This window comes from Podarcis pityusensis (genome assembly GCF_964106645.2).
Source record: "Podarcis pityusensis genome assembly, chromosome: 1".
In the NCBI taxonomy this organism is placed as follows: Eukaryota; Metazoa; Chordata; class Lepidosauria; order Squamata; family Lacertidae; genus Podarcis; species Podarcis pityusensis.
In genome coordinates, this window is record NC_138028.1 from 53,208,024 (window position 1) to 53,223,621 (window position 15,598).

Genomic DNA, 15,598 nt, shown 5'->3' on the forward strand with positions numbered 1-15,598 from the left:
TCTTGCTTCAGTAGTTTTGCACCATGCAATAAATCATTAGGGACCCTAATAGTTCACTTTTAACAAGTAAAAAAAAATGTCTGACACTTTTGAGTGTTACTTTAATTTTTATGGCTGAAAGTGTACAGAGATCAAAGTAACCCCTCTTCTCTTCTTCTTTTTATAAAAAGAGCCTAATCGATACAGCCAGACAAGTCTGTGCTGCTAGAAAGTTCAGCCACATGTTTAAACAAGGTCTGGAGAATAAGCAGAGGAAGAACGTTACCAACATCACGTTTCCAAATGTTTCTCCTGACTGAAGCAAGACACTTAAAAAAGAAACCCTCCTGGTAACATTATATGTTGCTACTGTTCCCTCAGAATTCCCTTGCAAACTGCTCAGAAATGCAACAGATACTTTCTTGGTGAAATACATAAACAGATAAATAAATTACCACAGGCCGAGGACAAGTTAAACATCTGGTAGCCAGCTCAGGCCTGTCAAGCAAGTCAAAGACACTCTGGCCCAGGGAAGATTGATCTGCAGTCACTGATTTGCGGGTTAAAGGTAGGAACTGCATTTATACACACTTCCCCTCATGCTCTTATAGAGGAAACAGCATAAAAAAGGAACTGCCACACTCTGGATGTTTGATTCAGTTCCCTCCTGCCTCCCCGGTTAATATTAAAAATTAGCATGGTTGTGCTAAAACAGATATGTTTTAGGGCTCTTTTCTATCCCACATGTATGGCATTGCCCTGGATTCTACAATTATTCTATAAATTGGTGGCTGTTGTGATTATTACTATTTTAAACACACTAAGAGGAAAACAGCTTTTGCAAGACTCAGATGTGTCTGCCAAATCAGAGGAAGCTCTGTCCAAATGGCAGCAAATTCACACAAAGACTATCCAGGCTGTTATTCAGGCAGTTCCACAATCCAAGCATCTGGCCAACATAAGTCAGGCAAACTAGGTAAAATGGACCCTGAAGTTCAAATGTGGGACTGGGAGTTACAGATCCCCAGTTCAGTCACTGAATCACTATATTGCCTTGAGAAACTAACTTAGCCTCTTTAACATGAGCCACTGTGAAGTGATCTATATATGGAAAGAGTGGTCAGTGCGTGTTTGGTATAATTTCTGATGTTCTTACGTTTAAAGCGAAATATGAGCTGCAGCTTCCTCCTGCCCATGTCCAAGGTCCTCCGAGCCCCAACATCAGAGATATGGCTGGTTGGGACACATCAGAGCACGTTCCTAGTGGGCATCCTTAGGGGGCTTATTTTGCGCCCTTCTTTATGGCTTTTTGCCACCTTTCTATTTCAATAATAGGGATTTGGCCTGCCAAGTCACTGATGGTTCTTGCATTCTCCCAGATTTTTCTTAACAAATTTTACCTTTATATCCTCTTCTCCTAAATGGTCTATATTATTACAATTTGTTGTAAGTTTTGATTTACCGAATCTAAGCCACACTTAGAATGCAAATTCTTCAAGTACACAAAAACAACGCATATACAGATACTCCAGCCAATTCCCCAGATTACAGCTGACCATGCCCTTTGCCAGCAGTCCAGACACATGAGATTATTTAGCCAAGTCTATTCAAACCAACATGCCACAGTCCTCTTGGAGACTTGCCCAAGGAAACTGCTTATTTGAAAGCAGTCCCATGTCAAGATCTCTCTTCTTTCTGAAAGCTTATGTGTCAAAGGAAAACTTATCCTCTGTCCTTCCTGGTGTGTTCTGAACCAGAGCAGGCTACATGTTCATTTGTCTAGCCTTCCATTGTGAATACAGAGCAGTTCTGTACTTGTCCACATTCCTGTTTGAGTGTAACCTTCCATCCTCCATGTTTCCCCAAAAGAAGAAAATATAAGCTCGGCTGCTCATATAACTGCTAATCCCCATGGGAGAACCTCCCTGTCTGGAGACACATATGGCATACTTAAATCTCTTTTTTCCACATATATTTTATTATTGTTTAAGTCAGTATTTCAATTGTCAAACCAACTCCATATAATGTCAACTGTCTTAAGCTTATTCTTCATGATTATGGAGAAAATCTAAAGAGCACTTTTGTACTAAGCTACTGTTAGTTCACCCACTCCTTTCTAATTCTTCCTTAGTTTCTTACTTGAGGATCCAGACGATCTCATTCCCCTCTCTGCCACTTAAAACAATATCCCCCTTATTAAAAAAACAAACAAACCCGCACACTTAAAGGAAAAACAAGCTTTCTGACATGAGTTCATCTTCTCCTCTCACACCTTCAACTTCCAGCCAAAACCAATGACTTTTCCTAAATTATTCTGTAACGTTCAGCACTGTCAACTTCTTTGATTTCTATAGCTTCCACAATGCTGAACTCCAGGAGTGGTGAGCCTCACCCTTGGAGGGCACCACAAAATTAACGTGGCCTGATGACACTGCCAACAGCAGTGCCAACAGGTACTGGCAACAATGCAATCAGCATGTACTCTCTCGATCTTCGCTCATCCTGGCTACCACCTGGATGCTAATGTTCTTTTGGGAGGAGAAGAGTCTCAATAGGGTTGTAAGTTATACAGATTTTCTATACCTTTTATCAGTTTGTGTTCAGGCCTGGTGACAGGACTGCACTGCTCTTGGTCACCTTGACTGATGACCATTATCGAGATAAGAATAAGGGGAGTGTGACCCTGTTGCTTCTGGTTTAGCTCTTAGTTCCTTTTGATGGCATCATCCTGGACAGACTCTGTGGTCTGGCTCCTATCTATGGGGTTAGTTTCAGAGAATGGTACTGGGTGATTGTCACAGGCAGCTGTGTTGTGAAATACTGCTGGGCACACTCACACCCCCAATATGAAGCTGTTGGGGATGATCTTTAGGAAATTTGTTGTGTGGCCATGCAAGCCCTAAACCAGTATCTAGACATAGTGGTGGGTTGGATGAGGGCTAGTAATAGCTGTAGCAGTCACTCCAGGATCTTCGAATCCCTTCTCCAGGGACTCCTGCCAGGTAGGGTGTGGCAGGTGGTTATAGGGCCTTTTCAGTGGTAGCATCCTGGTTGTGGAATGTGCTGTTTTATTTTCTGCTCTTGACTTATTTTTATGCTGCTTCATATTTTATGGTATCATTCCTATGGTTATTGTATATTTAATTTGTTTCTATTTTAATTTAAGCTGTCCTGAACATTTTGGGGAGGCCTATGTCATAATAATCATCCAATGTGCTGTAGACAAACTTTTGCTTATAGTAGAAGACTAAACGGGCAACACAGAAAGACAGGTTTTGGAAATCCCCAAAAAGCATCATGAGAGAAATACAAATATAGTTTCCCCTCTGCTTCTGTCCAAGAGTTTCATCTTTCAGGCTCTCTGGCACACATCTTTATGTGCTAACCTTGCATATGAGTTGGAAAAGAACTATAACTAATCCTCCCTCCATGCTGGGGAGCAAGGGCAGCAAAATGCAAAGATAATATTTTCTGAAGATTAACAACATTTCCTGGATAGCTGCAAGAACTTTATGCTGATTATGCATCATGGCACTACTTGAAGGTTAAGAACATTTTAGCTGAGGATTTGTCCCCAGAAGCATTTAACTCAATCAACTCAAGTCATGCAAAAAGCAGAAGCCGTCTTACCTCATAACCAAACTGCAGCTCATCTGATGTCAACATGATTATGTCATCATCAATGGCCAACACTGCTTCCGTTTCAATCTCATTATAGGGGAAGAAGCGGTTACTCAACTTGTTTTCTGTGGTCCGTACAACCTTTAGTGGCACTCGAACTTTCGGCCAAACAGTTTCTGTGAAGAAGAACAAAATCTAAGATTTTATTTGCATTTTTGCTGTATCTCATCTGCAGTTTTATTACACCTCCCCCCCCCATCCCCCAATCAAGTCCTTGTGCTCTATGGATGTACTAGGCCATGAGTACAGCAGGACAATTAAACTATGGGAAGGATTCACTTGACAAACCCTATCAGTGGATGCACTACGCATGGATGTCTGCTTGCACAATGGGACTGTTCCCCCCTCTCCTCCTCTCACAAATGGCTGTGGGAGAACCCCAGAACAGCATGCAGTGAGAGGGGAGAGGGAATAATTTTGTCTCGCAAGCTGATATGCTTGCACTGATGCAACATTTATAACTGCACAACACTGAACTTCATCCAATGTATTCCGACACTCCAATTAATTCAAACAACCTTGACATACAGGTACGACTTTGAATACTACTAGCATTAAGAACATACATCATTATTTAATACAGGGGTGGGGAAACCATACTTTCTCTCTCTCTCTCTCTCTCTCTCTCTCTCTCTCTCTCTCTGGGTGTGTGCGTGCGTTTGCATGCACACATTCCAATGACTGATGGGGCAAAAGTAGATGGGACAACCCCCCCAAAAAGGGGAAAAAAGTATGTACCCCTATCTTCCCTTTGTTACAAATACACATCACCAGACACCAAGCACTCAGCACTCTCTAACACTCATACATGCACTCCAACACATCAGGCAAGCAGGTCAGTAACTCACTCGGTACTCCCAGCCCTCTCCACTCCAGATCTGGGAGAAGGGGGTAACTGGAAAGAACCCTCTGCCTGCACTTTACAGAAAAGGCAGGCAGAGGGCTCATTGCCAATCATGGCACTGTGGTGCTTGGCACTAAGACCAGACAAGAGATCCCTCTCCTGCCTTTTACTCACAAGGAGACATTCTCTCTGATCTTAGTACTGTTATCAGGCCTAAGAGATCCCTTTCACTGCTCTGTGACTGACATCATATGGTATTAGTAGGTACACATAAAACAGATGTACATGAAAACATCTCTGTTTCCTGAAAACACAGTTGATGGAGATTATGGTCAGATGTCCATTTTCACTGCTAGGAGAGTCTGATTTCATAGTTTACAGAGTACTCCAAAAGAACATATAAAGTTCTGCACACTTCAGATGCTGGCATCCAAACATAATACCTGAGACAGCTTCCTTAGGAAAACTGTACCCCTTTCCAAACCACACTAAACAACTATGAAAAGAAAGTTTACCTTGGAGGGGTTTTAAGAAAGGCGGAATTGGCCCAGATGAGCAAAAGAAACAAGAAATACAGAGTGAGAGGTTTTGGAAATATAATCATTTCAGTTTCCTACTCCAAGGTGGCCCTTGTTAAAACTAAAAAATGTTTTATATAATTAATTCTTACTAGCACTCTTAGTGAGGCCTTGGTTCAGTGGCAGAACACACACTTTGTGTGTACACAAATACACGCAAGCTACAGAGAGGGGCAATAAGGTATACACTCCAGAAAAGGCTAGGTATGAATCAGATGAGATGGAAGAGGAACGGAGCCATGTGAGTATCTAGTGAGACACAAGAGAAGATGAGAGGAGGAAATGGGGGCTTTCTAGAGCCATGTTCTGTGACACTGTGATGACCTAAATATAAGTTCCTTACCCAAACAAAAATTCTTGTCGCTCTCAGTAGTAGACAATTTAATTTTTGTATGTTTTTGTATATTTCCTTAACTCCAAACAATTGCAAGAAATTAACAGACAGATCCTGTTTACTGAACCGGGTGGCCTAAGGCACTATCTTAGTTTAGTTTTACCTCAAAAGGTCATAGTGAGAAGAAACAGGCTAAGGCCAGATGTGTCACCCCCACGTTCTTTAAGGGAAGGCTGGGATAGACAGATAGATATCCATCTTTAGCAGGTTGTGCATCGTTTCAGATTGAAAAAGGAAACTTTTTTATTTTTTACTTTTTGCATTGCATCTAAATAGAGATAAGCTCACTAAATTAATATCCTTCTACTGTCAGCATTGCTAAGGAGCAGGAATAAATTGTGTTAGAGATTCATGTGTTATCTAAACGTCATATAGGTATAACTACCAATAGTGAAGTGAGGATGCTATGGAGGTGACAGCAATTTCAAGTTGTAGAATATGGTGTGGCAATAGCAGTGGAAACGAGATCAACTCTTAATATTGTAACTTTTACCCACTCTGCATAACTTTCTTGAGCTTAAAAACCATCAGTTTAGAGTTAAATGTTAATGAAAAGTTATTGGATAAGAAGGGAGAATTATAATAATGTTTCTGCCTACACAAATATTTCTAGCAGCAGACATTTAGACCACAATATTTATTTTAGCAAATGCAGACTAAGTGAAAAACATCAGTTTCTCCTATAACATTGCAAAGCTTCCAAGCAGTCTCTTTTTTAAAATTAATATCCTATGTGCAAGTCATATGCATTTGTTGGCACTCTGGCTGAGCTGACAATCCTCCTTACACACTGAACACTCTGCTAATGATGTCTAACTATCTATTTACATACATGCAGCCAATAGCCCTCAAAAGCTCTTTAAAAAGCTCTGGTCGGGGACAGAGGGTGGCGCTTGGGGGGGAATTGTCATCGCGCCACTCCTTGGTGTGTGGAGTGCCTCAGGGTGCGATTCTCTCTCCGATGCTTTTTAACATCTTTATGCGCCCCCTCGCCCAGCTTGTCCGGAGTTTTGGGCTGGGTTGCCATCAGTATGCTGATGACACCCAACTCTATCTGTTGATGGATGGCCATCCTGACTCGGCCCCAGACACACTGACCAGATGTCTGGAAGCTGTGGCTGGATGGTTACGTGGGAGCCGGTTGAAGTTAAATCCTTCGAAGACAGAGGTCCTCTGGCTGGGTCGGGACGATATGGGATTGAGGGGGCAACTCCCATCTCTTGCGGGGGTGCAATTAGTGCCAGCACCGTCCGTTAAGAGTTTGGGTGTAATCTTCGATACCTCCCTTTCTATGGAGGCGCAGATTACAGCTATAACAAAGGCGGCATTTTTTCATCTCCGCCAAGCTAAGCAGTTGGCCCCTTATCTCTCTCGCCCTGACCTAGCCACTGTGATCCATGCGACGGTCACCTCCAGACTGGATTATTGTAACTCGCTCTACGTGGGGCTGCCCTTGAGACTGACCCAGAAACTCCAGCGGGTGCAGAATGCCGCGGCGAGACTCCTTATGGGGTCTTCGCTGCGAGATCACATTCATCCGGTACTATACCAGCTGCACTGGCTCCCGGTGGAGTACAGGATCAGGTTTAAGGTGCTGGTTTTAACCTTTAAAGCCCTATACGGCCTAGGACCCTCGTACCTACGGGACCGCCTCTCCTGGTATGCCCCACAGAGAAACCTACGGTCTGCAAATAATAACATCCTCAAGGTCCCAGGCCTCAGAGAGGTTAGGCTGGCCTCAACTAGAGCCAGGGCCTTCTCGGCTGCGGCTCCAATCTGGTGGAATGCTCTGTCACAAGAGACTAGGGCCCTGCGGGACTTGACATCTTTCCGCAGGGCCTGCAAGACAGAGTTGTTCCGCCAGGCCTTTGATCAGGGCGCAGCCTGACTCCCTCCTCTGGCAACCTGCACAGAACTTTGCTTAATTGGTTGCCATCAATTTGATTTAATTAATTTTTATAATGAAATATTTTTAGATTGTGTGATTATTTGATTTTTTGATTATTTGATTGTTGTTAGCCGCCCTGAGCCCGGCTTCGGCTGGGGAGGGCGGGATATAAATAAAATTTATTATTTATTATTATTATTATAATACTCCGATGAGAGAGCATTTATGGCTTTCTGAAAGATTTGATACTGTAAGCTGACACTTCTGGATTCATTCATTATTTTATTTATTTATTTCATAAAATTGATAAAACACTTGATTGGGATTGAAAAAACAAAAGAAACAAAAACAAAATACCCCTCAAAAGATAAAACAGTAAAATCAAGAAAACCCTACTTTAAAACATACAAAAGTTAAAATACTAAAACAGATTAAAATTGTTGCAAAGTGTGGACACTGCCACACTAAATGATCAAGTTCTTTTAAAGGTAGAACAGGTGTTACGGGGCACCTGTAGTAGTGCCAATTCTGCTGATCGAAGTGGTCGAGTGGGCAGATGTGGCATAAGGCGACCTCATAGGTAAACTGGTCCCAACTTGTTATGGGCTTTATGTGCTAATGTTAACACCTTGAACTTGGTCCGGTAGCAAATTGGCAACCAATGCAGATCTCTGAGCACATGTGTAAATGCTGACAAGGCCTCACTCCCGTCAGCAGTTGTGCTGCAGCATCTTGAACTAACTGCAGCTTCCAGATTAATTTGTGAAGGAAGCCCCACATAAGAGTGCACTGCAATAATCTATTCCTGAAGTAACTAGTGCATGAACTACGGTGGCAAGGCTTTCCTGGTTGAGGAATGGCTGTAGCTGTGGAACCACCCACAGTTGGTAAAAGGCACTTATAGCTACTGAGGCTACCTGAGCATCCAGTGGCAGATAGATCCAGAAGCAACCCAGACTGTGAACCCGCTCCTTCAGAGGGGAGTGCAACCCCATCCAGGGCAGGCAACTGACCAATTTCTCAGACAATGGAGCTACTCATCCACACTGCCATTGTCTTGTCATGATTCAAGCTCAGCTTTTCTAACCCTCATCCATTTCACCATGGATGATTCAGATGTTATGGAGAAACAGAGCTGAGTGTCATCAGCATACTGATAGCACCTTGCCCTGAAACTCCCAAGGACCACTTCCCAACGGCTTCATGTAGATATTAAATAGCATCAGAGATAAGATAGTCCCCTGCGATACCCCAGAATGTAGCTGCCAGGGGCCAGAAAGGCACTCTACAAATGCTACGCTCTGGACTCGGTCCCGAAGGTAGGATTGGAGCCACTGTAATACAGTGCCCCCAATTCCCATTCCCTAGAGCCAGTCAAAGACGATACCATGGTTGAAGGGATCAAATGCCAAGAAGAGATCAAGAAGCAGGTGCAATGTCACACTCCCCCTGCCCTGCACTCTGCAAAGGTCATTCATCAGGGCGACCAAGGCTGACTCAGTTCCTTAGCCAGGCCTGAACCCAGATTGGAAAGATCTTTCAGTTGTAAGAATGCAGTAGACCTTATGTTGCAGCTGCACACAATACAGCTCAGAAAGGTCCTCCTGATTCTTTATTCAGAAACCAATTCTTGAGCTGGGGAGTCTAGCGTTGCTACCTTTGTTAATGGAAACAACCTGTTTTTGTTAATTTCTGGATTTTACTACAATTATAGTTCCCTGAGCTTCTAAGGACCAAGGTGGAAGAGCACAAGTTCTAGATTTTGTGCAATTAATAGTTTCATGCTATGTCACACAACATTATGCCTGACTTCAATTTACACGATTTACAATCTTGCAACATGTTTGTTAGTATTGTTTCATTTTAAAATAAAACAGAAGAAGCACATTTCAGAAATGTCAGGTAATCATTAAGATACTAGGGTGGGGGCTTCAAACTTGCCTGTAACTTTACACTCTTACAGTGAACACTGGCACGAGTTCAGTTTATTTCCTTTTAATTTTTGTAAGCCTGTAGCAAAGGCTTACAATATTTTTTATTATACAACCAAGTTACAAATTGAGAATTGGTAATACATAAAGAGAGATGACTTTACACAGTAACTATGGCGCCATCAATGGGGAATTGTGGGGAGAGGTGGATAAGCTAACTGCCTTTATATCCACCGATGCGGTAGCCAATATTAAGAACCAATTTCAAATCTGAATTTACTGTAGGGCCATCATGAGCAAAAATTACCTTTGATGTTCTCTTTCTAGTTCCCATTAATGTATATCAAAAATACAACTGGTTCAAATAACAGAAAACGTACCTGACTTTGCTCAAAGCCAGAAATGTGTTCCCTATACAGCACTGGCCAGGATATCCTACATTTGATACTCAACCAGGTTAATGGTCCCAGCTTTACTATAACCAATTAAAAGAGAATAGCCATAAATGTGCAGATACTACCGTAGGGTAATAAACTAGACCTTATCGTTGACAGCGGTGTGCATTACTAACTTCAAACTCATTCCTTGTCCTAATCCATCAGAAACTTCCTGGCTTTAATAGGCTATAAATGGCAGAAGCTTTGAAGTCCAAGGATTAGGAGCCGTAATAGACAGACTGAATGAAAGACTTAGTGAAACCAAGTTCTGCTATCCTACCAAAGAGCTAGGTGGAACGAACTGTATGCATTTGAATTAAAACAAATTAAATTAAACCCCTCGACAGCAGACCAGGACATTCCACAACCTATCCAAGTGTTAAAAATACATAGATGAAGGGGGTAGCTGGCGGTCACATAAGAAAGTTATTAAAATACGTACCTATTAGAAAGTAAAGCTAAATAACTAAGTCTCAGTAAGGAAACAAACCTATGACCTTCAGGGCCAATTATTTTTCATGTCAACAACGTAATATATTTTCAACAGTATATCAATGAAAAAGGGTTATATAATGATCTGCTACAATGAACAGAGTTTTAAGTTTAAAAATAGTGAAATACTACTTGGCCATGACAATTTTGCTATCAAATAATTTGGCTTCATCCAAATCTCAGGATTAAATAAACAAACATGTACACACACAGGGGAGAGATGGTAAGAAGCCATGTGAGCTTAAGAAACCCAAGGATTGTTCTGCTCTCAAGAGGCAGGACACATACATTTTATCACAAAGCTTCAGACAGGCTTCTTTTATTCAAAGGTACAAAAATATTTCACCCAAATGCACAATATTTCAGTATCTATGAACTACATGCATCAGATAAAGCTGACCAGTAATCAACTGACCAATCAGTGTTCACATAATCAACCCCTTTCTACCCCAAATCGTTTCTAGTATTCTATCTCTTTGACACACTAAAAGCACAACAGCTCAAAGTACTAGAAAGAAAGTGCATGTTTTTATTTATATAACTAGAAAGTAGAAACACACACCCAGAAATCAGTGTGTGAACTTGGACAGGGCAACACACACAATTCTGTGTGTATACGTATATGTATGAACCTGTATGTATGAAGATATGAACCCCCACCTACTTCTAACTTCCCTCGCACAACTTCGCTTCCTCAAGAAACACAAAGAGAGGGATCCGGATCCCATACATCTTGAAGGTCCCAGGCCACAGAGAGGTTAGGCTGGCCTCAACTAGAGCCAGGGCTTTTTCGGCTGCGGCTCCAACCTGGTGGAACGCTCTGTCACAAGAGACAAGGGCCCTGCAGGACTTGACATCTTTCCGCAGGGCCTGCAAGTCAGAGCTGTTCCACCAGGCCTTTGGTCAGGGCGCAGCCTGACTCCCTCCTTTGGCAATCTTTACAAAACTTTAGTTTATGGTTGCCATCAATTTTGATTTTAATTAATTTTTTATAATGTTTTTATAATGTTGTACTATTTTAGTGTTGTTAGCCGCCCTGAGCCCGGCTTCGGCCAGGGAGGGCGGGATATAAATAAAATTTATTATTATTATTATTATTATTATTATTATTATTATACTCCTTCACTATTCTTTTGTCCAGTTGCTAGAAAGAAACAAACAAAAAGGAGAGAGCACTGGAGGAGGATGGACCCCTAAATAAATCTCCACTCCTAAAGCAACTGTTGGAGCTTGGTCTGGGCTGCGGAGAAGGGTGCAACATGCCATGCCCTTTTCTTTATCCCAAGCTGACCAATGATTCTGAGAAGTTCTGGTGAACAGCAGTAGGCAGTCAGTGACTTCTTCGCCAAGAAAACTGGAGTGCAGCAGGTTCAAGGCATATGCTCAAGTGTGGAAGGTAAGAGTGGGCAGCAAGTTACTCCATCTTCCTCCTAGCTTGGCAGCATATCCAATCCATGGTTACTCAGCAAGTTATGGCTGGTGCGATCACTTTAGCTTTGACTGTCTTTGACTAGAGATCCATAAGCAAGCACAATAGGCCACAGGGTTTATTCGTTGTAGGCCATTATAACCTGTACTCTCAGCACTCAAGTGCTGTAAAAGCAGTTCACAATCAGGGATTCAGGTTAAAATGGATTCAGATAATCTTCCAAAAGGGCTTGGAGCTGACAAGCAGCCACTTGTGCACTTTACTGAAGAGGGGCTTTTTCACAGCCAGTCAGTACTTGTTGCAATACTTAGAATTCAGGAAGGCTCTCTTTAGACGTGACCTTGTAACTGCCCATTCTAAAGGTAGCTGGGACCACTCCAAACATGGAGTATTTCATCACTTTCATTTGTGGACCCAGGCAGACAGCCCCTTCTGTTAGATGTAATAAGCCAAGAGGAACGATGTGCTAGTACATAATGCTGGACCCTTCTAATCACCTTGTCTTTGTCCTCATGCCATAGCAATCAAAACACGTACCACAAAACAGGACTGCACAGTGCTCCGAGCAGCTCCCAGACTGCACTGCACAATTTTAGCATTCAGGCTGAAGTAACTACAAGGAATTATCCTTTAAGTACTCAGCAAACAGGTCACAGTATGCCCCCTGTACACCACTAAGCATGTCAAGTTTGGGAGGATTTCTAAGGTGAAAGTTTCATTTGATATACCACCCAGCACTGCTTGGTGGCATCTACTACTACTAGAGGTCAATACCTACCCTTCCTCAACCTCTTAAATGGCATCCTTCATTTTCTGCACACAAAGTTATGTGGCACATGCATATTATACCAAAGGGCAATATGTCAAGAAACGTTGGAATATATATTGGTATATGTACGTTTTATTGTTTAGTTTATTGGAATGGAAATATATGTTCAAAACAGATCTTAAGAAAGAAACACACATTTCTATTTTAATAATAATAATAATAATAATAATAATAATAATTTATATGCCACCCATCTGATTGGGTTGCCCCAAACGCTCTGGGCGGCTCCCAACAAATTAAAACATCAGACACAGTAAAATATCAAACATTTAAAACTTCCCTATACAGGGCTGCCTTCAGATGTCTTCTAAAAGACAGATGGCTGCTTATTTCCTTGACATCTGATGGGAAGGCATTCCACGGGGCAGGCACGGCTACCAAGAAGGCCCTCTGCCTGGTTCCCTGTAACACCACTTCTCACAATTTAATGTATACTGCAAAAGGACCACGGGTTAAATTAGCTGTGGGAACCTGGTAACGTGAAGGCCACAGTTCCTCATGGGTGGCCTGAGATAAAAGTGATCAGGCCCAGAAGCATATGGGAGAAGAATAACAGATGAAACTCTTACCTTTATACAGTAGACTAAATTTCAGCCATGCAAAAGCCAGAGGTTTTTACACACACACACCTACACACACACACACACACACACACACACACACACACACCCCTTCCTTCCATCCAGGCAAGCAAGAGGCATTAACAGAGTTCAAGAGCACATTCGGCCAGGCAAAAGCACTCAAAGAGAGTGCTGGGGAGGGGGCATGGCCTGACAGTGTCCTGGAGGCCTGCATCCCTGGGTTAAACATTCTGACTTTGAGAATGCATTTAGATTCTAGAGAATTTCAAGCAATGGGAAGTTCAGCAAAATCAGGCTTCATGCAGAAATGAAATGTTCAATTATACACTTGATAATTCTATTACCTCAAAGCAAAAAAGTGAAATTCACTAACCGTCAGTTAACATTTACTCATCACTGGTAGATGAACATGCAGTTTGGTTGAGATGGCATACAACATTCTAGGGTCTAAGCAGTAATTTCATGGGACATTTGAAATATACTGATATTAAAGTTCATGAAAAGGTTCACTGTTAAATTTTGGTAGGATTTGCTCTATTTAGAAGAACAAGAGTACAATGAAGTGAGAACTGAAGGTAACAAATAGGGCTTGGAAAAGCAATAAGCACTGGCACACCAGAGTCATTCATGAGATGAAACCTAGCTTTTAAACAATTGGTCAGTATTTTCATGAGTATGGTCTGGCAGGGAAGGAAAACTTCCATTGGCAAACAGTCTGTGGTTGCTTTCGACTTAATAGCTGAACAGAGCAGCACCCAATATTTTATTTTAAGTGCATATTTTCCTTTTATAGTAATATTTCACGACTTGCCAAGTAAGTGATCTACTTTGTGATTTTGAAAATCTGAACATGGAAGTTGCATAACTTGTTTAAAAGGAGACAAGGGAAGAGAAATAATTTGTGGAGTTATAGAATCAAGTATACTTGTGCCTTGAACCACTGTATTTTAATTTCTATTCTGCTTTTTCTCAAGATGGTTATACTGAAATTAAATTACATTTAGGAATTCACATTACTGCGCATCTACTTAAAATCTGGGCACTAAAAGCCATTAAACAGTGAAGTACAGTATCCACAACATTTTTCAAAGGCTTCAACTTTCACAGCGTTCTTAACAGAGTTCCACAACTGATGGACAATCACAAAAAATACTTCTCCTTCCTCAATAGTACGGTCAAAAGTAGGCTCCAAAGAATATTGTGCTTAAGCTGTTAAGGCAGGTATGTGAAGCCTTGGTACCACAGACCTAGTTAGGCACAGCAGTGGTCCTAATTTGGCTCATGAGGCAATTTCCTCCAAGCCAACATTGTATATGACATCAACTGTGGTGCAGGTCAAGATGTGGCTGTTAAGGAACAATCAGGAACCTTAAAAGTGGTGCTCCTGATTGTTCTACGATTAGCAGAGCTTGCACCCAGTGCCTTTTTAATTTAGAGGCCAGATGCAAGCCCTGCCAGAATCAGCAACACTCATGAACTCTGGAGAGCAATTGATCCCTGTTGGAAGAGAGGCTTTAAGTCACTGCCAATCAGCGTTTGAGAGGTGACTTCAAGCCCCAGTGAGTTCCTTCACAGGCATGGCTTGGCTCATCCCCATGCTTATGAAGGAAGCTCTTCTGTTTTCAGCATGACATGACTTCAAGCCAGGGTGTAAAGGAAAAATGGGTCACCTCATAGGAGGAGCTTGGTTCCCCACAACTTACCTTCTGGTGGAACTTTGTTCTGGTTGTTCCAAACTACTAACAACTTTGAAAGGCTGGGCACCTTTGAGACTTCAGTGATGACTCTAAAGAGGCTCTCAACCCGATCATAGGTCAGGACAATAGCAGTGAAGCCTTGCGACTGAGGTGGAATCAGCGGAAGAAATAGTGGATTGCTTACGCTGCTCCATTTCTGCAAAAAGGAAAGAAGTAGGATTAAACAAAGGTCACTTTTCAGTAATAAAATTGGAATAAATCAACTGAATGCAATTTCCATCATTAGGACCAGATCAGCACACCAACACATTAAGCATTTTAGAGGGGAAACTGGTCTTTCAAAGCCTCTTTTTGTGATAAAACACCAATCTCGGTTAAATATAAACATGTTCTGTGCATTTGTTCAAGTCATAATAAAAACTATCAAGTATGTTCAGGGCTACCGGAGAATAAAAGACAGATTACTGGAAAATCAGAAAGATTCGGCTACCCTGGCTTGCTTCATCCCCACATCTCTCTTCCCAAAAGGAAGCTTAATCTTTATATGAATTCAGACTAGGCCAACAAACAGAAAACCAGCCTAGTGCCACAATTTCTGGGGGGGAATGAAGTAAAAAGAGGCAAATTAATAAACCTGACACAAAATGGGCACAAATAAAAAAGAAAACATACTCTTGGTTCAATACAGAAGGATAAAAAAGCAACCTTCAACAAAAATAGGCTTGTTCTATGGTTTTAAACAGTCTACCTTTCAAGCATTTTAAAAAACAAGAAAAGAGGCAAAGATCAACTTTAGTTATTTACTCCACCTAATGTTCCCTAAATACTTTTAAAAGAC

The 15,598-nt window shown here is 41.7% G+C and overlaps 1 protein-coding gene across 2 annotated transcripts in view; it reads right to left on the reverse strand.

Moving 5' to 3' along the window:
* Positions 1–15,598, reverse strand: part of EXT2 (exostosin glycosyltransferase 2) — an 84,415-nt gene that overhangs the window by 17,189 nt on the left and 51,628 nt on the right. For both annotated transcript variants that reach the window (XM_081001734.1, XM_081001733.1), the window contains 2 exons: positions 14,767–14,956; positions 3,610–3,776 (listed from right to left, as the gene is read on the reverse strand). In XM_081001734.1, coding sequence (XP_080857860.1) covers positions 3,610–3,776; positions 14,767–14,956 — 357 coding nt within the window. The remainder of the gene's footprint in view (positions 1–3,609; positions 3,777–14,766; positions 14,957–15,598) is intronic.